At 55.0% G+C, this 21921-nt stretch overlaps 1 protein-coding gene across 1 annotated transcript in view; it reads left to right on the top strand.

Annotated features, from left to right (window-relative positions):
• The window catches only part of abca1b (ATP-binding cassette, sub-family A (ABC1), member 1B), a 28871-nt gene that overhangs the window by 1510 nt on the left and 5440 nt on the right, over positions 1 to 21921 (top strand). Inside the window, exons 3-34 of the mRNA XM_086178751.1 lie at positions 1242 to 1335; positions 6910 to 7051; positions 7163 to 7281; positions 8847 to 8968; positions 9265 to 9468; positions 10148 to 10237; positions 11507 to 11747; positions 12292 to 12431; positions 13177 to 13293; positions 13473 to 13667; positions 13777 to 13982; positions 14100 to 14276; positions 15465 to 15687; positions 15772 to 15993; positions 16067 to 16271; positions 16359 to 16469; positions 16560 to 16734; positions 17033 to 17164; positions 17262 to 17539; positions 17626 to 17846; positions 17923 to 17998; positions 18068 to 18318; positions 18396 to 18447; positions 18532 to 18654; positions 20117 to 20265; positions 20348 to 20472; positions 20562 to 20660; positions 20907 to 21096; positions 21229 to 21323; positions 21405 to 21437; positions 21518 to 21623; positions 21803 to 21877. Of these exons, the coding sequence (XP_086034877.1) occupies positions 1242 to 1335; positions 6910 to 7051; positions 7163 to 7281; positions 8847 to 8968; positions 9265 to 9468; positions 10148 to 10237; positions 11507 to 11747; positions 12292 to 12431; positions 13177 to 13293; positions 13473 to 13667; positions 13777 to 13982; positions 14100 to 14276; positions 15465 to 15687; positions 15772 to 15993; positions 16067 to 16271; positions 16359 to 16469; positions 16560 to 16734; positions 17033 to 17164; positions 17262 to 17539; positions 17626 to 17846; positions 17923 to 17998; positions 18068 to 18318; positions 18396 to 18447; positions 18532 to 18654; positions 20117 to 20265; positions 20348 to 20472; positions 20562 to 20660; positions 20907 to 21096; positions 21229 to 21323; positions 21405 to 21437; positions 21518 to 21623; positions 21803 to 21877 (4788 nt within the window). The remainder of the gene's footprint in view (positions 1 to 1241; positions 1336 to 6909; positions 7052 to 7162; positions 7282 to 8846; positions 8969 to 9264; positions 9469 to 10147; positions 10238 to 11506; positions 11748 to 12291; positions 12432 to 13176; positions 13294 to 13472; positions 13668 to 13776; positions 13983 to 14099; positions 14277 to 15464; positions 15688 to 15771; positions 15994 to 16066; positions 16272 to 16358; positions 16470 to 16559; positions 16735 to 17032; positions 17165 to 17261; positions 17540 to 17625; positions 17847 to 17922; positions 17999 to 18067; positions 18319 to 18395; positions 18448 to 18531; positions 18655 to 20116; positions 20266 to 20347; positions 20473 to 20561; positions 20661 to 20906; positions 21097 to 21228; positions 21324 to 21404; positions 21438 to 21517; positions 21624 to 21802; positions 21878 to 21921) is intronic.

Below are 21921 nucleotides of genomic sequence, written 5' to 3'. Positions count from 1 at the left end.
TCTTCATGCCTGGAACGAAGGTCCTGAACCCTCTTGATGTTTGTCCTTGAGACACCTAGAAGGTCCTGGACGGGGTCACCGTCTCGTGGAACCGCCGTCCCGCCTTGGACTCCGTGTTCCTCGGTTCCTCGTGGTCGGGTCCTCGGAAACCTTTGGCCTGGACGTCCCGGGAGCGCGGCGAGGCCCGGCCCAGGCTCCGCCCCCTCGCCGTCTCCTAGTTTTCGGGTCATGGTGGTGGACGGCTTTCTGTAACCATGGCGACAGAGGGGTGAAGGGGACCAGACTGCAGCGTGGGAGAGGCTCCATGTTCTCCTCTGGCTTCCTTCAGGACCAGCTCGGGCTGGAGAACCTTCATGATCGCTGAAGACCAGAAGGTCCGGTTGGTTCTGAGCTTTGGTCCCACCTGAGCTCCTGGAAGGAGGTCAAAGGTCACGGCAGGGAGTCTCTGCAGGAAGCAGAGAAAAGATCAATTCCTGGCCGTGTGTGTGTGTGTGTGTGTGTGTGTGTGTGTGTGTGTGTGTGTGTGTGTGTGTGTGTGTGTGTGTGTTAATAATATCCCATCAGTGTCTCAGTCATGGATGGTTCAAGCGGTCCGTCTTCATCAGAACTTGCGTGTTTGAGAGAACTTTCCAGAAGGTCTGGTGGAACCAGGCTTCTCCAGGTGGGCGTCGGCCCTGTTGCCGTGACGTCACCCTGAATGGTCCGAAGACGCGTGATGATGTCATCATGTCACGTGACCCCCGCTGTTCCTGGACGTCGACGGTCGCTCACTGTGCAGAAGAACCCCGAGGACCTTCCCGCTCCTGGAATCTCCAATGGACCTTTTGTCGTCCGACGTTTCTGACGTTCTCCCACGTTCACGAAGATCCTCCTGGCTCTCGTGTTCGTGTCAGAACTCTGCGTTGGGATTGGCTGCGGAAGTTTGTAGTGTCACAGCTCCCGTCGGAAGCCCCGCCTCCTCCGATCCGTTTCTCGGAGTTGTAGAAGTCAGAGGAACGAGGGTTGAAGCTCCAACCTTCTGGAACTGGGACTTCAAACTGCCGCGTCCCCGCTGTCTTGGTCTGAACCTTCACCTCCTGATAACGACCGTAATCTGTCCTGACCTTCGAACTCCGGCAGAAGTCGCCATCACGGAACCCGAGGGCCGTGGATCCGTTCTTCTCGGTTCCTCCTCGACCGACCCTAGGTTCTACTCACCCGCATCTCGTGGAGCTTCCTAACCGCTCTTCCTTGTCCTGCAGCTCCAGCTCCTGGTGGAGATCCTGTGGCCGCTCTTCATCTTTTTCATCCTCATCGCAGTGAGACTCAACTACCCTCCGTACGAGCAGCATGAGTGTGAGTAGCAGATAACCTCTTTGAAGGCACCTCGCCATGGAGAGACGTCTGGGTTCTAACGGGTTCCTCCGGTCTGGACTCGGTCCGACGGGTCACGCGGCCCCGCCTAGTGTCGAGTTTGACCTCTACAAGTCCAGGGTCCATAAAGAACCTTCAGAGATGGTCTTCAGGTGTGGTTGTGGTTCCACGAAAATGTCAGGAGAGACCTGATGTTCTCGCAAGGAGACGCCCTCCGGTCAAATAGCAAGACGAAGTTCGAGTTCAGGTCGATAAGTATTGGAGAAACCTTTTCTCTCCATATTTCATCAGCTTCCCTCCATCATCCAGGAGGTAATGCAGATCTATGAGCTCGCAGATTGGCCTCTAGCAGAAATCACAATAGTAAAGGAGCGCTCTTAGACGTGCGCGGCTTCCACCCAGCAGATACCTTATGATCTGAAGATGGTCCAGGGCCTACAGGCAGTGGTAGCGCTGGAATGGGTGGTCATCCTCCACAGAAGCCCAAAGGTAAATGTTCTGACTTTGGCAGCTTCTGCTTTACGTCTGAGACTTTGCTGAAGCTCAGTGGGCGTTCACAGTCCTGAGGCCTGAGGAGCCTCCTTTGGCTGAGGAGCAAGCCTTCTGCGCCGGGCTTTCTCTGCCCGTGGAATTGAGATGCATAAGGTCTTAAACTGGGACACCATCCAACCCCAGCCAGAGGACCCTGCCTGTCCTCCTCTGGACCACCGGGTCTCTTCTCAGGAGTTGTGGTCTCTGAGGAAAATCAAAGAAGGGGTGCTATGACTCAATCCGTTACCTCCTGTGACAGGAGCGAGGACGAGCTCCTCGTGGACATCGGGCTCCAGGTTCGACGCAAAATGACAAACATGGGGTTGTAATGCGAGGCGATCTGATGCTAGGGGAGCTTTGGGAGCAGGAGGGGTTTCTGGAGAGGGTTCTGGGTGAAGACAGAAAGCATCTAATGTAGGTACACATAAAGATACTCCAGTACCATAGAGACTCTCCAGCACCATAGAGATACTCTAGTACCATACAGATATTGGAGTACCAGAGAGATACTCCAGTACCGTATAAATACTCCAGTTGCGCATAAATACTCCAGTGCCATATAAATACTTCAGTACCATAGAGATACTTCAGTACCATAGAGATACTCCAGTACCATATAAATACTTCAGTACCATAGAGATACTCCAGTACCATATAAATACTCCAGTTTCGCATAAATACTCCAGTGCCATATAAATACTTCAGTACCATAGAGATACTCCAGTACCATAGAGTTATTCCAGTACCATACAGATATTCCAGTACCATATAAATACTCCAGTACCATATAAATACTCCAGTTCCGTATAAATACTCCTGTACCATAGAGTTATTCCAGTACCATACAGATATTCCAGTACCATATAAATACTCCAGTTCCATATAAATACTCCAGTGCCATATAAATACTCCAGTACCATATAAATACTCCAGTACCATAGAGATATTCCAGCACCATACAGATATTCCAGTACCATAGAGATCCTCCAGTACCATAGAGTTATTCCAGCACCATACAAATATTCCAGTACCATAGAGATCCTCCAGTACCATAGAGTTATTCCAGTGGGAGCCTGTTGGGGAATCAAAGGTCTGAACTGACAAACTAGCCAAAGATACATCCATAGTTTATGACCTCACCCTGGTTTAAGCCTTCTGACTGTCCTTTCTGAGCAGCGGCCAAATCTGGAATGTACTTGTACTGCTCAGGTGTGTGTGTGTGTGTGTGTGTGTGTGTGTGTGTGTGTGTGTGTGTGTGTGCGTGTGCGTGTGCGTGTGCGTGTGCGTGTGCGTGTGCGTGTGCGTGTGCGTGTGTGTGCGTGCGTGCGTGCGTGCGTGTGTGTGTGTGTGTGTGTGTGTTAGCTTGAAGTTAGCAGCCCAGAGTATGTAGAAAAGCGAGCAGATGTTGGTATGATGTTGGTCGTTGGCCAATGGTGGAGTAACGTTGTCCTCAAAGGAGATGCCAGCAGGTTGGTGGCCTGCCTTCGAGGACACCTGGGTGTGGTGAGCCTTGAACCTTCAGGTGGGATTCTTCTTCTCACCTTCTCTGGCCACCATCTCCCCTTGCAGTGCATTTGGGGTTTTTCAGCCCGACCGTATTTAAACCCGTCCAGATATCTTCTGGCGGTGTGGCTGCGAGCCCCTGGGCTGAAACCGGCCCCTGGAGCAAGAAGAGCTGCCACCAGGAGGATGTTGGAGGCAGCGGCGCTGCAGATACTACGTAGGTTTTCATTGACGGATTCCGCTCACAATAAGCAGGAATGAGGTGCATCTCGAACACCTGGCGGACCACCTGTGAACATCTCCTTCCGTGTGTGGAGCTTTAGTCAGCAGAGACCAGGCTGGTCCGTCACCGCCTCGTCGTCTTCATGAATGAAAGGGGAATTAACCCAATCATTTGGTCAAAGGTGTCGTTGACTGTTGGGCTCCCTGAAGCTCCAGAGCTCATCTTGTCACGGAGGTGAGAGCAGGACCATGGACTGAATGACTACATGAGGTCCTCAAGTTGTGGTGAACAGGGTTGATGGAGCTGAGCTGGTTCTCTTGACGTGTCAGAACCGGGTTCTCCGGCAGGCGCCTCCCGCTCAGCGGAGGTCTGATCATCCCGAAACCATGTGATGGACCCAGAGTGTTGGAGGTCGCTGATCCTTGGTTGATAAGAGGAACAGACACGGGCTGCTGGAGGCTCCGCCCCCTTCTTTATCCACTTTATGGTGGTTTATCTGAAGCTGCAGCAGATACCTGCTGCTGAAAGGTCATCTGCTGCAATCAGGATCAATAATTGATTAAAGAGCCACATGTTCAGCTTCATCAACAACACATCACATTTGGACCATCAGATGGGACTCCATCAGAGGTGTGCACCTCCAGGGGTCTGTTCTACCAGGGGTGTGCTCCCCACCAGGTTGGTGCTCCACCAGCGGTGTGCACGCCCAGGGGTGTGTTCTACCAGAGGTGTGCTCCACCAGGGGTCTGCTGTAGGCCCCGTCACCTTCTCTGATGATGGACAGGCTGTCAGATGAGTTTGGACAGGAAGCTCCATGGACTTAGGGGTTTACAGATGACATTGTGGTGTGAGACACGGTTAGATGGAGTCAGATGATTGGCTGGGGTGACCTCTGAGAAGCTGACAGGAAAAGAAGATTGTTTGAACAGAACAATGGTGTCCATCAGTGGGTCTGTAGAAGCTGCTGTCAAGAACCCTAAAACTCGACCCTGGAGAGACCTGGGGTTCTGAGAAGGTTCAGAATGCTGGAGGAGGCCACGGGTACACACTTTATCTCTGTTAGGGGAAAGCAGTGATATATTTGATGTTAGCAGAGGACGGCCTCAGGGTTCCTGACTTGTGGAACCACAACGTGGAACCCTGAACCTGAACCTTCGATCATGTGACCCTGAAGCCCAGCCCCCTGCTGAGGCCCATGTTCTGTGAACCAGACGCTGCCTGGATCACTGAGCTCCTTTGCAAAGTCTTGGTGCCAAATGTCATGTTATGCTAAGCTAAGCTAAGCTAACAGAACTGCCGCTGGCAGTTAGCGTAAGCCATCCTTTGAACTTGGAACTTCTTCAGCTCTCATGTTTTATCTTATTTACAAACTCGGGTATCTGGTGGTCTGGTGTCTGTTTCTGGTTGCGGTGCTTGTTGGACTTCTTTAGATGGTTGTGGACACGGTTCTCTGGTCTGCTCTGGTTCTGGTGGTTCTTGGCCTGGTTTTGGTGGTTATGGGCCCGGTTTTGGTGGTTGGGGGCCTGGTTCTGGTGTTTCTGCAGGTCCTGGTCCCGGTGGTTGTGGGCCAGCAGGAAGTGGTGTTTGTCAGCTTCCTGTGAAAGCAGCAGCAGCAGCAGCAGGAATGCTGTGAGTCACAGACTCGTGACTCGACACGCCGAGACCCGTCCGACTCTCAGCTGCTTCCACTTTTACCCTGCTTTCCCTGCAGGACCAGGAGGACCAGGAGGACCAGGAGGACCAGGGTCACTGTGACACGGGACCATCTGCTCCTCTGCTGCCCTGTTGCTCCTCTCCTCCTCCTGGTCTTCTTCCCCTCCTCCTCCTGGTCCTCCTTCTGCACCTCCTGGTTTTGGGTGAAAAAGAGGAAACAAAGGTCTGAAATTTGAGGAGCGGAAAATGAAGCGACTGAAAAGCTGATCCGATAAACACATTTAAACCCGAGAAGGTCCAAGTCCATGTTTTGAGTTCTTCTGAAACTGACCCTGGACTGTGGACTCTCCTCAGACCTTCTGTGAAACTCTTCTAAGGACGTCTCTGTTTCTACACCCTGATTGCTTCATCGCTTCATCTGCAGCTGAGATGATGCTTCTTTGTCCCATCAAACTTTTATGAACTGGTTCTGATAATTGTTCCCCCACAGTCCCGTGTGTGTGTGCGTGTGTGTGTGCGTGTGTGTGTGTGTGTGTGTGTGTGCGTGTGCGTGTGCGTGTGCGTGTGTGTGTGTGTGTGTGTGTGTGTGTGTGTCTCTGAGACGAAAGGTTGCGTCACCCTTTTATTTTTCAATAAATTCTGATTAAATCCAGTCATTTTACCTCAACAACCAACAACAAAAGCGTGTGTGTGTGTGTGTGTGTGTGTGTGTGTGTGTGTGTGTGTGTGTGTGTGTGTGTGTGTGTGTGTGTGTGTGTGTGTGTGTGTGTGTGTGTGTGTGTGTGTGTGTGTGTGTGTGTGTGTGTGTGATTGAAACTACACAAGGGTGATTTTGTGTCCTGGAGTGAAAAGCCTCCTGGCTGGACATCTCTTGTCTGGACGCCACCAAATCTGAAGGAACATTCAGGGAACGTTGAGGGAACTTCCTTTTTCTCCAGAAGAGTGGGAGAACCTCCTTCACACCTCTGATGTCTTTATTTTACACCCGCTCTTGGTTTTGCCATATTTTCTCCTTTTTATTGAAAAATAATCCAATTCCAATTAATATATATATGTGTGTATATATGTGTGTGTGTGTATATGTGTGTGTGTGTGTGTGCATATATGTTTATAAATACATGTATATGATCTAATCTAAATTAATATGAAATATTTATAAAATCAGATCCTATTGATTCTACATCTGAATATAATCCTGTAATGAAAGCATATGATGAACTATGAATGTAACACACGCAGGGTTTACAGGAGGCGTGATGAAATATAATCACGTCATCGATTCTCCTGTGGACTCTCGATTTTCCAAACCCAAGCCATCAATCAATAATCGATTGATTGATTGACCAGAAGCGTGTTTTCCTCCTGCGCGTGCGTTATCTTATCACGCGCCGGGGACGAAGCGTTCTGACTGAAGGTCGCGACGGCGTCCGAGGCTCCGCCCCCCCGAGGCTCCGCCCCCCGAGGCTCCGCCCCCGGCCCGGTCAGATAAGGTCCGGGCGGGATCACGGGGTCCACGTGGCCCCGGCCCAGAGCGGGGTCACCGGAGCGGGGTCACCGCGGCGTGGATGTTCAGGAACACTCCGTCCCCGTCGGGGAGAAGCCACGTGTTCGGCTATTTACCGCCCGCTTCCTGTTTCCTGTCGCAGGTCACTTCCCCAACAAGGCCATGCCGTCGGCCGGCACGTTGCCGTGGATACAGGGGATCCTCTGCAACGCCAACAACCCCTGCTTCCGCAGCCCCACGCCGGGAGAGTCCCCGGGCGTCGTGGGGAACTTCAACGACTCCATGTGAGTGGGGCTTCTGGGCCTGGGGGGTTCCATGCCTGGGGGGTTCCGGGCCTGGTCTTGCCTGGATGCCTGGTGTTGTTCTCACGGATCCCGTGACCGGTGTCTCCTCAGCATCTCCCGTCTCTTCTCGGACGCCAAGAAGATCCTGCTCTACAGTCAGAACGATAAGAGCCTGGAAGGCTTCAAGGATCTGGCCCGGGCCCTGAAGGCCCTGCAGAGCAGCCAGTCAGGTACGGCCGAGGACGTCGCGCCTGGAGGTCACGGCTGCTTATCGGGGCGGGACTGGGAGCTTCCAAGAACATTCGAGCTAAAGTTTGATGAGCTGGGCGTCGGGGTTCTGGGTCTCGGGGTTCTGGGTCTCGGGGCCCCCCGGTCTCTGGTGTCAGGGCTCCGGCCCCGCTCGCGTTCCTCCCTCCTCCCTCCTCCGGCCGGGACCGGGTTGGAAGCCGGCGCTAATGAGCGTGTCCCTGCTGGTGGAGCTGGAGAAGCTGGGAGCAGCTGATGGAGATCCAGTGGAGAACCAAAGTCATCCGGGGTTGACAGCGGCTTCCTGTTTGGCGGCGTCGTCTCTGGATTCTTCCGTCTGAGCGAGCAGCCAGAATTCTGCCTCTTTGTCCGTTAATTACGGGCTTGAAGGCGCGAGGGAGGTTTTTGTGCCCCCCCTCCCCATCCCCCCCCCCCCTCTGTTGCGGGGGTGTCGGCTCACCTGCCGCCCCCCCGCCCAGCGGGCGCTGCCGGCGTGAGGCCTGTCCTCGCCGCGGCCGGGCGGCGCCCCGCCGTGCGTCACCGGGTTCACCCCGCCCCGGTCGCCTTGCAGCTGGACAAACCTCCCTCTCAGCCGCGGCCCGACCTTTGACCCCCGCCTCGCCCGCCGGCTTTAACCCTTCCGGCACCCTCGGCCCCCTTCCGCCCGCCGTGTTCCTCCAGGAATTGGTCCTGGTTTCACTCAGAGCGGATGCTACTCGCTGACGCTGCAGAAAGAACCTCATGCTTCTTCAAGCTAACGCCGCTGGTGTTCACAGAGGTTCCTCCCCCCTCTTTTCACCACACTTTGCTGATGAACGGAGAGACGGGGCTTTTTTTCCCCGCTTTGCTCGCCGCCACGTGACGCGGCCCGTGAACTGAGCTCTGATTGGCCCAGAGCGGCGAGGCTGATTGAAGGCGACGTTTCTCTCAGCTGGAGCTCATTTGACCAATCATATCACTCCTAGCCGCTGATGTCAGAGCGCTGACCCGGCACTAACAAGCTCAGGTGGACTGCCCGAGACCCAAGACCTTCACAATAAGAGCCTCCCTGACAGAAGATCAAGGGTTTTTCCTGGAACCGTCTGTTGGGGTCCAGGTCTGGTCCAGGTCTGGTCCAGGTCTGGTCCAGGTCTGGTCCAGGTCTGACTCCAACGGGTTTCCCTTGGAAACCACACGCTTGTTCAGCCGTTAAAAGTGTGGGAAGGAAACTCCAGCATTTGCCTGTCGGGACCTGCAGAACCTCTGTGTGTGTGTGTGTGTGTGTGTGTGTGTGTGTGGGCATTCAATGACATGCCTCTCCTGAATGGGGGCAGGTGAGAACATGTAGCCGCCCCGCCTCACCTTGTTTGGTCAGGGCTTCCCTCCACCGGTGACCTTTGACCTCGGGGTTGTGTCTGTCATCCATGTGTTCATCAGAAGCAGGTGTCCTTCATGTACGTTCGTAAAAGAGTGGGTTTGTCGTGTCGACATCAACAGAGGAACCTAGTTTGAGATGTTTGAGAGGTGCCTGCAGGAGGTCCGCCAGCTGTCTTCTGCTCTCCACCCTCAGGCTTCAAGCTGAAGCACTTCCTGCGGGACGACGAGACGCTGTCCAGCTTCCTGCTGAAGAACGTGTCCTTCCCCCAGCACGGCGTCCAGGAGATCATGGAGGCCGACGTGGACCTGGAGAAGGTCAGGAAAGAAACGCAGCTTAGCCGCTGTATGTTCTTCTACTCTTCTTTTTTCTTCCATTTTCCAAACTCCTGTTGAAGAGACTTTTGTCTGGTCGCTGCGTCCTCGCGTCCCCACACTTGAGATGGTTTTGACGCGGACCGCAAACCTCCTGAGAAGGTCCATTTCCGACAGAGTGATCTTTGAGTCGAATCTAAAGGTTAGGTTTCAGGTTGACGAGGAGGAAACGAAACGCTGTGAGGAAAAAGGAGACGTCCGTCCTGCTGATCCACGCGTCGCCCTCTGCTGGTCCCCAGGTGCTGCTCCGGGGCTTCGGGGTCCACCTCAGGGACATGTGTCCCCGCAAAGGAGGGCAGAGGAGCCCCCGGGACTTCGTGAGGATCGCGGACCCGGCCGTATCCTTGCTGGTGCAGGAGGCGGCGTGCAGGGCGTCGCCCGCCTGGCTGGACGCCGCCGAGCAGAACTTCCTCCAGAACCTGGACTTCCTCAAACCCATCCGGGTAAGAAATGCCTGTCAGGCAGGAAGCAGGGCAGAGCGATACCAGGCGGGACAACTTTTCGCTGCCGAGACACGCTGAGGGCGTGTCTTGTGTGTGTGTGTGTGTGTGTGTGTGTGTGTGTGTGTGTGTGTGTGTGTGTGTGTGTGTGTGGGCGTGCCCCCCCCCTCTCAGATTTCGTGGCCTGCAGGCTGCTTCTCTGCCTGTTTGAAGTCTCTGTGCGTCAGCGAGGCTTCGCCGCGGAGACAAACGGCCGCCGTCTGTCTCCGCCTGAACACAGCGTTTCCACGGCGACGGGCAGAGACGGTCCAACCCTTCAGACCCGAAACCGGCAGGAAAGTTCAGAGCAGGCAAAGGGTCTGCGGCGACGGGGGTTGGACCCGGGCTCGGGGGGTCGCGAGGACTCGGCGTAACTGTAACTTTAAGCAGGCGAGCGTCCCGCCGAGGAAACACAGGAACCCGCCGGAGAACCGGCACCTCCTGAACGTTGGGCAGGAAAGGGATCTCTTCCCAGAAGTCCCTGCCCGCCTTCCCGTCTGAAGCCGCCTCTCAGATCGGACGCATAAAGTTACAACTTGTTCCCGGAGTCACTTCCCAGAAGCCTTCACACATTAGATCTGTTTGTTTGGTGTTGAAAAATTGTCCCGGAGCGGGAACGATCACGTGACTTCCTGTCTGACAGCGGGACGTCAAGTCCGACCCCGAGGCCGTCAAGCAGGTCGCCAAGGCAACCAACAACCTCCTGGACAGCCTGGGCTCCCTGGCCATCGAGGTGAGGGGACGTTCCACACTGACACTGAGCACCGGGTTACACACTCTAACCCGGGTTCACACGCCATCCGACCCGGGTCAAACACAGTAACCAGGTCAACACGCTATCCGACCTGGGTTAAACACTCTAACCAAGGTAAACACGCCATCTAACCCAGGTTAAACACAGTAACCAGGCCAACACGCCATCCAACCTGAGTTAAACACTCCAACCCGGATAAACACGCTATCTAACCCGGGTTAAACACTCTAACCCGGGTTCACACGCCATCCAACCCGGGTTAAACACAGTAACCAGGTCAACACGCTATCCGACCTGGGTTAAACACTCTAACCAGGTCAACACGCCATCCAACCCGGGTTAAACACTCTGACCCGGGTAAACACGCTATCTAACCCAGGTTAAACACTCTAACCCGGGTAAACACACCATCCAACCAGGGTTAAACACTCTACCCCAGGTTAAACACTATAACCCGGGTTAAACACTGTAACCCGGGTTAAACACTCCATAAAACCCTGGTTAAACGCTGTAACCTGGGTTATTACTTCGCCCAACCCAAGTTAAACATTCTAACCTAGTTAACTCTGACGAAAGCAGACGGAGTGTTAAGGATTAGAGGGTTTAACCCGGGTTAACACTCTGTCAAAAACAAGTTAAACAGTCTAACCTGGGTTAACACTCTATCTAATCCAGGTCAAACTCTCTAACCCGGGTTAACACTCCAACTAACTCGGGTTAATACTCCGCCTAACACTAACCTGAATTAACGCTCCATCCAACCCGGGTTTAACTCTAACCTGGTTTAACACTGTAACCTGGGTTTAACAGTCTGCTCTGGTGAAGGGAAGCTTTGTTTGTTTGGTGGGGATGAAATCAGACTAAGGAGGTGAAAGTGCAGTCACACTGACACAGTTTGTGTTTTTTACCCTGAGGACGCACACACACACACACTCACACTCACACACACACACACACACACACACACACTCACACACACTCAGCTTATTTTGAAACATATGACTGCCGTGTTTCATGGATGCTGAGTCAGGCGCTGTGTGCGTGAGTGTGAGAGCGACATTGTGTGTGTGTGTGTGTGTGTGTGTGTGTGTGTGTGTGTTTGTGTGTGTGTGTGTGTCCAGTGATCGTCTTCTCTCTGCCAGGAGATCCTCTGGTAGTTTGATGGAGTGGAGGTTCAGCGTGTCTCTAGCCCCTCCTTCCAACGCCGTTGTTCCTCCCGCTCGCTCTGACCCCGGTCTTCCTCCCCAGCTGGCCGGCATGAAGAGCTGGGTCGACCTGAGGAACGAGATCCTGTTCCTGACCCGCAACGCCACCTCGTCCCCCAGCGCCATGTACCAGGCCGTGTCCCGCATCGTGTGCGGGCACCCCGAGGGCGGCGGGCTGCAGATCAAGTCCCTCAACTGGTACGAGGACAGCAACTACAAGGCCCTGTTCGGAAACCACAACAGCAGCGAGGACGACGCCGCCTCGCACTACGACAACTCCTCCAGTAAGACGCCGTCGGCCACCCGCGGAAACCATGGCAACCATGGAAACCATGGAAACCATTAGTCACTGACGGGGGGTTGACGGATGACTGGTGTGTGATTGACGGGTGTGTGTGATTGATTGGTGACTGGTGTGTGATTGACGGGTGATTGACAGGTGACTGCCGTGTGATCGATTGGTGACTGGTGTGTGATTGATTGGTGACTGGTGTGAACCTGACCGGGGATTTGTGTGTGATTGACAGGTGTGTGATTGATGGGTTTGTGATTGATCGATGACTGGTGTGTGATTGATGGGTTTGTGATTGATCGATGACTGGTGTGTGATTGACTGCTGTGTGATTGATCGATGACAGGTGTGTGATTGACCGGGGATTTGTGTGTGATTGACAGGTGTGGGATTGATGGGTGATTGACAGGTGACTGATGTGTTATTGACAGGGGATTGGTTTAAATTCTGGTTGTGTCTGATTTATAAGTTGTAAATCCAAAGACAAAAATTGTGTGTGTGTGTGTGTGTGTGTGTGTGTGTGTGCGCACCCACAGCCCCCTACTGTAATGGCCTGGTGAGGAACATGGACTCCAACCCCATGTCCAGGATGATCTGGCAGGCCCTGAAGCCGCTCCTCCTGGGGAAGATCCTCTACACGCCCCACACACCCACCACGCAGAAGGTCATCCACGAGGTAATGACATCACTTCCTGTTTGGGAGACTCCCCATCCGCCCGCACAGCGGTCCTTGAGAGGTCGGTCTCAGCAGCAGAGGGTCAAGCCTAGGTTGAACTTACCTGAACTTCAAACAAGAGGATCTTGTCATCCAAAAGATGAAGAAGGACAAGGAGAGGAGTTTCATTCCTGTTGTCTCTGGATCAAGATGAAGGAGAAGAAATAAAGAGGACGAGCCTCCTCCAGCGTCTGGATGATGAAGGTGAAGAGGACGAACTTCTTTCAGCCTCTGGACGAAGAAGAAGAAGAAGAAGAAGAAGAAGAAGAAGAAGAAGAAGAAGAAGAAGTTGAAGATGAAGAAGAGTCTCCTCCAGGCTCTCTGGAAGAGTAAGAAAAAGAAGGTGAACAGGAGGAGCTTCTTCCAGCCTCTGGATGGAGAAGAAGGTGAAGATGATCATCAGCAGGAGTTCCCCTGGCCGTCTGAGGTTGCTGCTCTGACTCTAGTAAACCTTCAGCTGATTGTTTTCAGATGTTGGAGAAGAAACTTAATTCACTGCAGAACCAACTTCTGGAATGTTCTGGTCATCCATAAAACTGATCCACTGTGTGTGTATGTGTGTGTGTGTGTGTGTGTGTGTGTGTGTGTGTGCGTGTATTTATATATATATATATCTGTGGGTGTGTGGTGTGTGCGTGTGTGTATATATCTGTGTGTGTGTCATCACTGTGTGTGTGTGTGTGTGTGTGTGTGTGTGTGTGTGTAGGTGAACCGGACCTTCCAGGAGCTCGGTGTGTTCAGGGACCTGGGAGGAATGTGGGAAGAAATGAGGCCCAAAGTGTGGGACTTCCTGGAGAACAGCGAGCAGATGAACCTGATCAGGGTAGAGACCTGCTGAAGGACCTTCCTTCTCCTCATGCTTCTCCCTCTGGCCTCCTCGTGGTTCCTCCCCCCTGTTCTGTCAGGAGCCACGGAACGTCTGCCGGGCCAGATGTTTACTTTAAACCTTCATGAAACGTTGAGTCTTCTCCTCATCGGTCCACCTCCTTCCCGGTTCCTCAGACGCTGCTGAAGAACAACGTGACCGCCACCTTCTTCCACGCCCAGCTGGCCGAGACGGGCTGGACGGTGTCGGACGTCTCGCACTTCCTGTCCCGCCACGTGGACGAGCGTCAGGCTCCCGGCGGCGGCGTGACGTGGAGGGACGTCTTCAACGAGACGGACCAGGCCGTCCTGAGCATCTCGCGCTTCATGGAGGTTTGAGAAGATAACCGGCCTTCGCTCGCCGTCGCTCCCGGCCGTGTCGTGACGGGACGCCTGCCACTCGCGTGACCCCTGACCCCTGACCCCTGACCCCCGACCCCAGTGCGTGAACCTGGACAAGCTGGAGCCCGTGTCCACCGAGGAGCGCCTGGTCAACCAGTCCATGGTTCTCCTGGAGGACCGCAGGTTCTGGGCCGGGATCGTGTTCCCCAACGTGGGAGCCAACGACAGCCGGCTGCCCGAAGAGCTGCACTACAAGATCCGCATGGACATCGACAACGTGGAGCGCACAAACAAGATCAAGGACGCGTAAGGACACACACACACACACACACACACACACACACACACACACATACACACATACACACTCTCACACACGCTCAGAGCCAGAAGCACAGATACAGGGTGTGTGAATGCGTGCAGGTACTGGGACCCCGGCCCCCGCGCCGACCCCTTCGAGGACATGCGCTACGTCTGGGGCGGATTCTCGTATTTACAGGATGTCATCGAACACGCCATCATCCGCGCCGTCACCGGAACCAAAGAGAAGACCGGCGTTTACGTCCAGCAGATGCCCTACCCCTGCTACGTAGATGACATGTGAGTACGACTACCACTACTACCACTACTACCCCTGCTACGTAGATGACATGTGAGTACGACTACCACTACTACCACTACTACCACTACTACCCCTGCTACGTAGATGACATGTGAGTACGACTACCACTACTACCACTACTACCACTACTACCCCTGCTACGTAGATGACATGTGAGTACGACTACCACTACTACCACTACTACCACTACTACCCCTGCTACGTAGATGACATGTGAGTACGACTACCACTACTACCACTACTACCACTACTACCCCTGCTACGTAGATGACATGTGAGTACGACTACCACTACTACCACTACTACCCCTGCTACGTAGATGACATGTGAGTACGACTACCACTACTACCACTACTACCACTACTACCCCTGCTACGTAGATGACATGTGAGTACGACTACCACTACTACCACTACTACCACTACTACCGCTGCTACGTAGATGACATGTGAGTACGACTACCACTACTACCACTACTACCCCTGCTACGTAGATGACATGTGAGTACGACTACCACTACTACCGCTGCTACGTAGATGACATGTGAGTACGACTACCACTACTACCACTGCTACGTAGATGACATGTGAGTACGACTACCACTACCACCACTACTACCACTACTACTGCTGCTACGTAGATGACATGTGAGTACGACTACCACTACTACCACTACTACCCCTGCTACCGCTGCTACCTAGATGACATGTGAGTACGACTACCACTACCACCACTACTACCCCTACTACCACTACTACCCCTGCTACGTAGATGACATGTGAGTACTACTACCACTACTACCCCTGGTATGTAGATGACATGTGAGTACTACTACCACTACTACCCCTGCTACGTAGATGACATGTGAGTACTACTACCACTACTACCACTACTACGTAGATGACATGTGAGTACTACTACCACTACTACCACTACTACCCCTGGTATGTAGATGACATGTGAGTACTACTACCACTACTACCCTTGCTACGTAGATGACATGTGAGTACTACTACCACTACTACCACTACTACCCCTGGTATGTAGATGACATGTGAGTACTACTACCACTACTACCCCTGGTATGTGTATAACCTGTGAGTACTACTACCACTACTACCCCTGGTATGTGTATAACCTGTGAGTACTACTGCTTTGCCCCCCAGCTTCCTGCGGGTGATGAGCCGCTCCATGCCTCTCTTCATGACGCTGGCGTGGATGTTCTCGGTGTCCATCATCCTGAAGAGCGTGGTGTACGAGAAGGAGGCTCGTCTGAAGGAGACCATGAGGATCATGGGCCTGGACAACGGCATCCTGTGGTTCAGCTGGTTCATCAGCAGCCTGATCCCGCTGCTGGTCAGCGCCGGCCTGCTGGTGCTGCTGCTGAAGGTCGCTGAGCGTTCGTGGCCGGATCCGTTTTGCGGTCGTCGAACGTGTTCCTCCGGACGTTGACGTTTCCCCGCTGACCCGCAGAAGGGGAACCTGCTGCCGTACAGCGACCCGGGCGTGGTCTTCCTGTTCCTGGCGTCCTTCGCCGTGGTCACCATCATGCAGTGCTTCCTGATCAGCACGGCGTTCTCCCGGGCCAACCTGGCGGCGGCCTGCGGGGGAATCATCTACTTCACCCTCTACCTGCCCTACGTCCTCTGCGTGGCCTGGCAGGACTACATTGGCTTTGGCGCCAAAGTGTTTGCGGTAAGACGTGCCCCCCCCCCCCCCTCGCCGCCCGCCAGCCGAGCCGCGGCTCACGTGACTCCGCCCCCCGCAGAGCCTCCTGTCCCCCGTGGCGTTCGGCTTCGGCTGCGAGTACTTCGCCCTGTTCGAGGAGCAGGGCGTGGGCATCCAGTGGAAGAACCTGGTGGCCAGCCCGCTGGAGGAGGACGACTTCAGCCTCCGCAGCGCCATCGCCCTCATGTACGTGGACTCCTTCCTGTACGGCGTCCTCACCTGGTACATCGAGGCCGTCTTCCCAGGTGAGATCGTCCCGGGGTTTTCGGCGCCGTTCTCGTGCCGACGTCCGCCGGCGGCTCGGTCTGACCCGACGTCCGTGTTTCCCGCAGGGCAGTACGGGATCCCCCGGCCCTGGTTCTTCCCCTTCACCAGGTCCTACTGGTGCGGAGACAAAGACGGAAGCGGCAAAGCTCCTCTGGGCCGGCGGGGCAACCACGGAGGTGAGGGGGCAGTTACCCGCCGCCGGGGCAGGAGGCGCCGTCTCCGTCCTCCGGAGGGAGCGGAGAATTGAGGTGTGATTCCGTCCGCAGCCGTGTGCATGGAGGAGGAACCCGCCCACCTGGAGCCGGGCGTCTACATCGAGAACCTGGTGAAGGTCTATCGTCACGGCAAGAAGCTGGCGGTGGACGGCCTGACGCTGGGCTTCTACGAGGGCCAGATCACCTCCTTCCTGGGACACAACGGCGCCGGGAAGACCACCACCATGTGAGTGTCGGGACGCCGGGCCGACGCCTGCCGGCTCTCAAAGTGAAACATGTTGGACGTGAGGGTGGAGCAGATTCCAGCGAGCAGGAGGTCCCGTCGATCGCTTCGGGAAGCCGTGCACCGACCTTGGTGGGCAGCAGGGATTTAGAAACGCTGGGTCTGGAGAGAGGGAGCGAGCCGGACCGCATGGAGGAGAACGAGTGGAAACTGGCAAAATCAGTTTTGGGAAAACTCATTGTGTGGATAAAATCAGTGTTTTCACTCAAATGACTGTCTCCATGACAACCTGCCCCCCCAGGTCCATCCTGACGGGCCTGTTCCCCCCCACCTCCGGCACCGCCTACATCCTGGGCCGGGACATCCGGACCGACCTGAGCGCCATCCGCCAGAGCCTGGGGGTCTGTCCTCAGCACAACGTCCTCTTCAGCATGTGAGGACAGACGCACACACACACACACACACACACACACACACACACACACACACACACACACACGGTCCTGTCTGACGCCCGGCCCCCCCCCCAGGCTGACGGTGGAGGAGCACATCTGGTTCTACGCCCGTCTGAAGGGCCTGTCTGAGCAGCAGGTGAAGGCGGAGATCGAGCAGATCCTGCGTGACACGGGGCTGCCGCACAAGCGCGGCGCCCGCAGCAGCACGCTGTCGGGCGGCATGCAGAGGAAGCTGTCGGTGGCGCTGGCCTTCGTGGGCGGGTCCAAGGTGGTGATCCTGGACGAGCCCACGGCCGGCGTGGACCCCTACGCCCGCCGTGGAATCTGGGATCTGTTGCTGAAGTACCGCCAAGGTAAGCGCCGCCGCCCCCGTCCTCAGCACAACGCCGCCGCCGCCGTCACCCGCGGCCGGCCTGCGGCTGACGCCCCGTGCGTGCAGGGAGGACCATCATCCTGTCCACCCACCACATGGACGAGGCCGACATCCTGGGCGACCGCATCGCCATCATCTCCCACGGGAAGCTCTGCTGCGTGGGCTCCTCGCTCTTCCTGAAGAACCAGCTGGGCAACGGCTACTACCTGACGCTGGTCAAACGGGAGGCGGAGCCTTCCCTCGGCTCCTGCCGCAACTCGGCCAGCACCGAGTCCTTCGGCAAGAAGGTGAGACGCCGCCTCGCGCCCGTCGCGTCCGAGCTCGGCCGGGGAGGCGCCGGCTGACGGCTGCGGGTCCTTGCAGGAGGAGGAGTGCGCCTCGGTGAGCAGCAGCGACGCCGGCCTGGGCAGCGATCATGAAAGTGAGGCCGCCACCATCGGTGAGCTTTGGTTCCTCTCAGCGTCGGCTTCCGCCGCCGCCGCCCGTCTGACTCCGGCTCCGCCCCCAGAAACCGGCCCGGCGGCGTCCGTGTGCGACGCGCCGCTGATCCCGCCGGACGTGTCCCAGGTGTCGGGGCTGATCCTCCGCCACGTCCCCGCCGCCCGCCTGGTGGAGGACCTGGGCCACGAGCTGACCTACGTGCTGCCCTACAGCGCCGCCAAGGACGGCGCCTTCGTGGAGCTCTTCCAGGACCTGGACGACAAGCTGGCCGAGCTGGCCATCTCCAGCTACGGGGTGTCGGACACCACGCTGGAGGAGGTGGGTCTGGCGTCCGGGAGCCGGGGGCCCCGTTAGGAGGACCACGCCTTCACCCGACCTCCGTTGTGTTTCTGCAGATCTTCCTGAAAGTGGCTGAAGATAACGGCGTGGACACCGAGGTGCCCTCGGGTGAGACCTGCGACCTCCACGCCCCGGTCCACATTCAAATAGGCAGATGTGGGACTGAGTGTGTGTGTGTGTGTGTGTGTGTAGATGGAACACTTCCTGTCCGGCGGCGGCGAAGGACCCACGCCTTTGGTGGAGGAGACCCTCAGAGCTGTCTGAGACCTTTGACTGAAGATGACAACAAGGATGACGACTCCGATGGAGACCCGGGTGAGAACGGACCCCCGCGTGACCCCCAGGACCTCCGAGTCCTGCACCCGAGCAGAACCTTACACAGACCTACTCGGGCATCACAAGGTCTTGCAGACCAGGTCCACTGAAGGTGTAGATCAGGGGTGTCAAACTCATCTCTCATCTCGGGCCACACACACGGCCGAGAACAAGAGGGCCGGACCATCAAAATAATAGCACGCTCAGCAATAGATAAGCAAAATATAATGTCTGTCCTCTGTTTTGGTGTAAAGAAGTACAAAGACATGAAGAAAATCTTGGAATTTAATGAACAATCCTTTTCTAAAACATTTCATGAAACACCTCATATTTCCTTAGACAAACATGTAATTTACTTTTATCATTCACATGTTTGCATCGCAACTGATCCCAGTGATCGTACAAAGGCACAAAACTTTAACAAGTAATTGGTATTAAAAAAAGAATAGTCATGCATTTTAAGATTAAATGAGACTTATAAAGAAAGGGATTTTTAAACCATATCCACATGTGTATATAAAATCTAAATTGAATCCCTGCCGACACCTTACAAACTAAAAAGAGTGCTATTAAATGTGTAAGGAAGAAAGTATTTACCTGTAAATGTGTAAACTTCGTCCATGAAACATGCAAACACATACAACACATACTGAAAACGCATGGAGTTGCATGAACAGTAGAATTCCATCATACTCGTTAGTAGTGAAGCTGGTGACTAACTTTAGATTTCACATTTTCACTAGCAATTAGCTCGCTGGCTTTTACCGCTGCTTCGCTGATTTCTCATCTATGGCTGAAAGTGGACGCTGTTTCCTCAGACCTGCCAGTGATTGGTTGATCTTATCTCTTCTCAGTTTCCTTGCAAGCTGTCATATTTTTCACTGTGATGAGTCTCGAAGTGACGCCGTATATTATATTCCTTAAATACCTAAACTTGTTGCAAACACGCCAAGCACAAAGGTTTCCCGTGCGTCTCCGTAAATAAATGGGATGTAGTCCATTATTTTTGAAAATTCTACGCTCTTTATCTACTTTTCTCTGTTTTGATAACAACATTTTGGCTGATGAGGGCGTAGCAGGAAGTGGAGATAACAAGCAGCAGGTGGTGCATTGATACCGTCTGCTGATTGGTCCGTCTCAGTGATGCAGATTGTCTTCTACTCTGACCAGAATAGTTCGCCCCCTAGCGGAAAAGTCTTGAATTGAACTTAATTAAAAAAATTAAATTCTTGTCTTTTATGCATTTTTTCACTTTCGAATGATCCTGCGGGCTCGATCGAACATCCTTGCGGGCCGTATGTTTGACACCCCTGGTGTAGAAGGTGACACGCAGCAGCAGCTGGAGAGCCCTCTGACGGGGTGGTTCTGGTCATGCAACGTGTCCTGCTACTCGTAGTTTGACGTGACGTGTCCTGTTACTGGTCATGTGACGTGATGTGTCATGTGTCCGATGGCGCCGCAGAGTCTCGGGAGACGGACTGGCTGAAGACGTCGGACGGGAAGGGCTCCTATAAGGTGACGGGCTGGAGTCTGAAGCGGCAGCAGTTCGTGGCTCTCATGTGGAAGCGTTTCCTGTACGCCCGGCGCTCCAGGAAGGGCTTCTTCGCTCAGGTACGCCGCGCTGCCATCGCCCGCCACACGGACGCTTCCTCCCGAGGACGCCGCTGAGCAGAAGGTGGCCGCTGTCTTGCAGATCGTCCTGCCGGCGGTGTTCGTGTGCATCGCGCTGGTTTTCAGCCTCATCGTCCCGCCGTTTGGAAAGTATCCCAGCCTGGAGCTTCAGCCCTGGATGTACGAGGACCAGGTGACCTTCATCAGGTAGGCGAGGCCCTCGGCGCCGCTCGCCGCCGCCGCTCACCGCCGCCGCTCACCGCCGCCCCGTCTAACGGCGTGTGTCTTCTCGCCAGTGACGACGCCCCCAGAGACGCCAACATGCAGAAGTTACTCATCGCGCTGCTGGAACCTCCGGGCTTCGGGACTCGCTGCATGGACGGACACCCCATCCCGTAAGACCTTTGACCTCTGCGCCGTCGATGGTCATGTGACCTCCACTCTATTTACGAGAAGTTCGGCCAGAAACTCAGAGCTCCAGCGCCGGGTCCTGCCCGACCCAGGATCAGGTCGCTCGGGCGAAGGTCTCGGGATCAGGATCAGCACGGAGCGGATCCGGACGGTGGAGCGGGCTGAGGGTCAGGCGGCGGCGAGGTCTTCTGCTTCCTCCACCGTCCAACGGGCTGCTGTGTCGTCCCCAGAGACGCCCCCTGCACCATGGGCGATGAAGACTGGCACACTCCAGACGTCCCGGACGGCGTCCAGGAGCTCTTCAGCTCCAGGAACTGGACCATGGAGGACCCGTCCCCCGCCTGCTTCTGCAGCTGCGACGGCAAGAAGAAGATGCTGCCTGACTGTCCTGCAGGCGCAGGAGGTCTACCTCCACCCGAGGTCAGGCGCCTGCTTCCACAGCAACAGTCCTCCTGGTTCTGTGCTCGCTGTGGGCTCTTCAGTTTGGATCCATCTTCTCCTGGATCATCTTCTCCTGGACTTTAAGAACGTTCTCATTCCCTGTGACCGCAGATGATGTTGAGCGCCCGCGACTCCCTGCAGAACCTGACCGGGAGGAACATCTCAGACTACCTGGTGAAGACGTATGCTCAGATCATTGGCAAGAGGTGTGGGCGTGCACACACACACACACACACACACACACACAGAGCACATAGATTTATCCTGCTGTGTGATTTGTGTTCCAGCCTGAAGAACAAGGTCTGGGTCAACGAGTTCAGGTGGTTCTTCTCTCCTCCTCTGCCAATCAATCTGATCGTTGATCTCCAGCTGGTGTCATTCATCATCGTTTCCTCTGCAGGTACGGCGGCTTCTCATTGGGTGCCCGGAGCACGCAGGTCCTCCCCCCGGCCAATGAGATCGACGACGCCATCGAGCGGGTCAGGAAGATCTTTGAGCTGCAGAAGGTGACTGATTACTGACTATTGATAGGCATGGTCTTCTCCTCGACTCCACCACTAAGAGTGTGTGTGTGTGTGTGTGTGTGTGTGTGTGTGTGTGTGTGTGTGTGTGTGTGTGTGTGTGTGTGTGTGTGTGTGTGTGTGTGTGTGTGTGTGTGTGTGTGTGTGTGTGTGTGTGTGTTCAGGGGGCGGCGGCTGACCGGTTCCTGGACTCTCTGTCTGGATTCATCAACGGATTGGACACCAAGAACAACGTTAAGGTGAGAGCTTCTCCACCATCTTCATCTTAGGAGAGAGGAAGAGG

Source organism: Fistularia commersonii, chromosome 31 (genome assembly GCF_037954325.1).
Source record: "Fistularia commersonii isolate RoL2024-O1a breed Wild chromosome 31, RoL_Fcom_v1.0, whole genome shotgun sequence".
Lineage (NCBI taxonomy): Eukaryota > Metazoa > Chordata > Actinopteri > Syngnathiformes > Fistulariidae > Fistularia > Fistularia commersonii.
The sequence above is the reverse complement of the archived record's forward strand: the minus strand, read 5'-3'. Positions and strand labels throughout refer to the sequence as shown.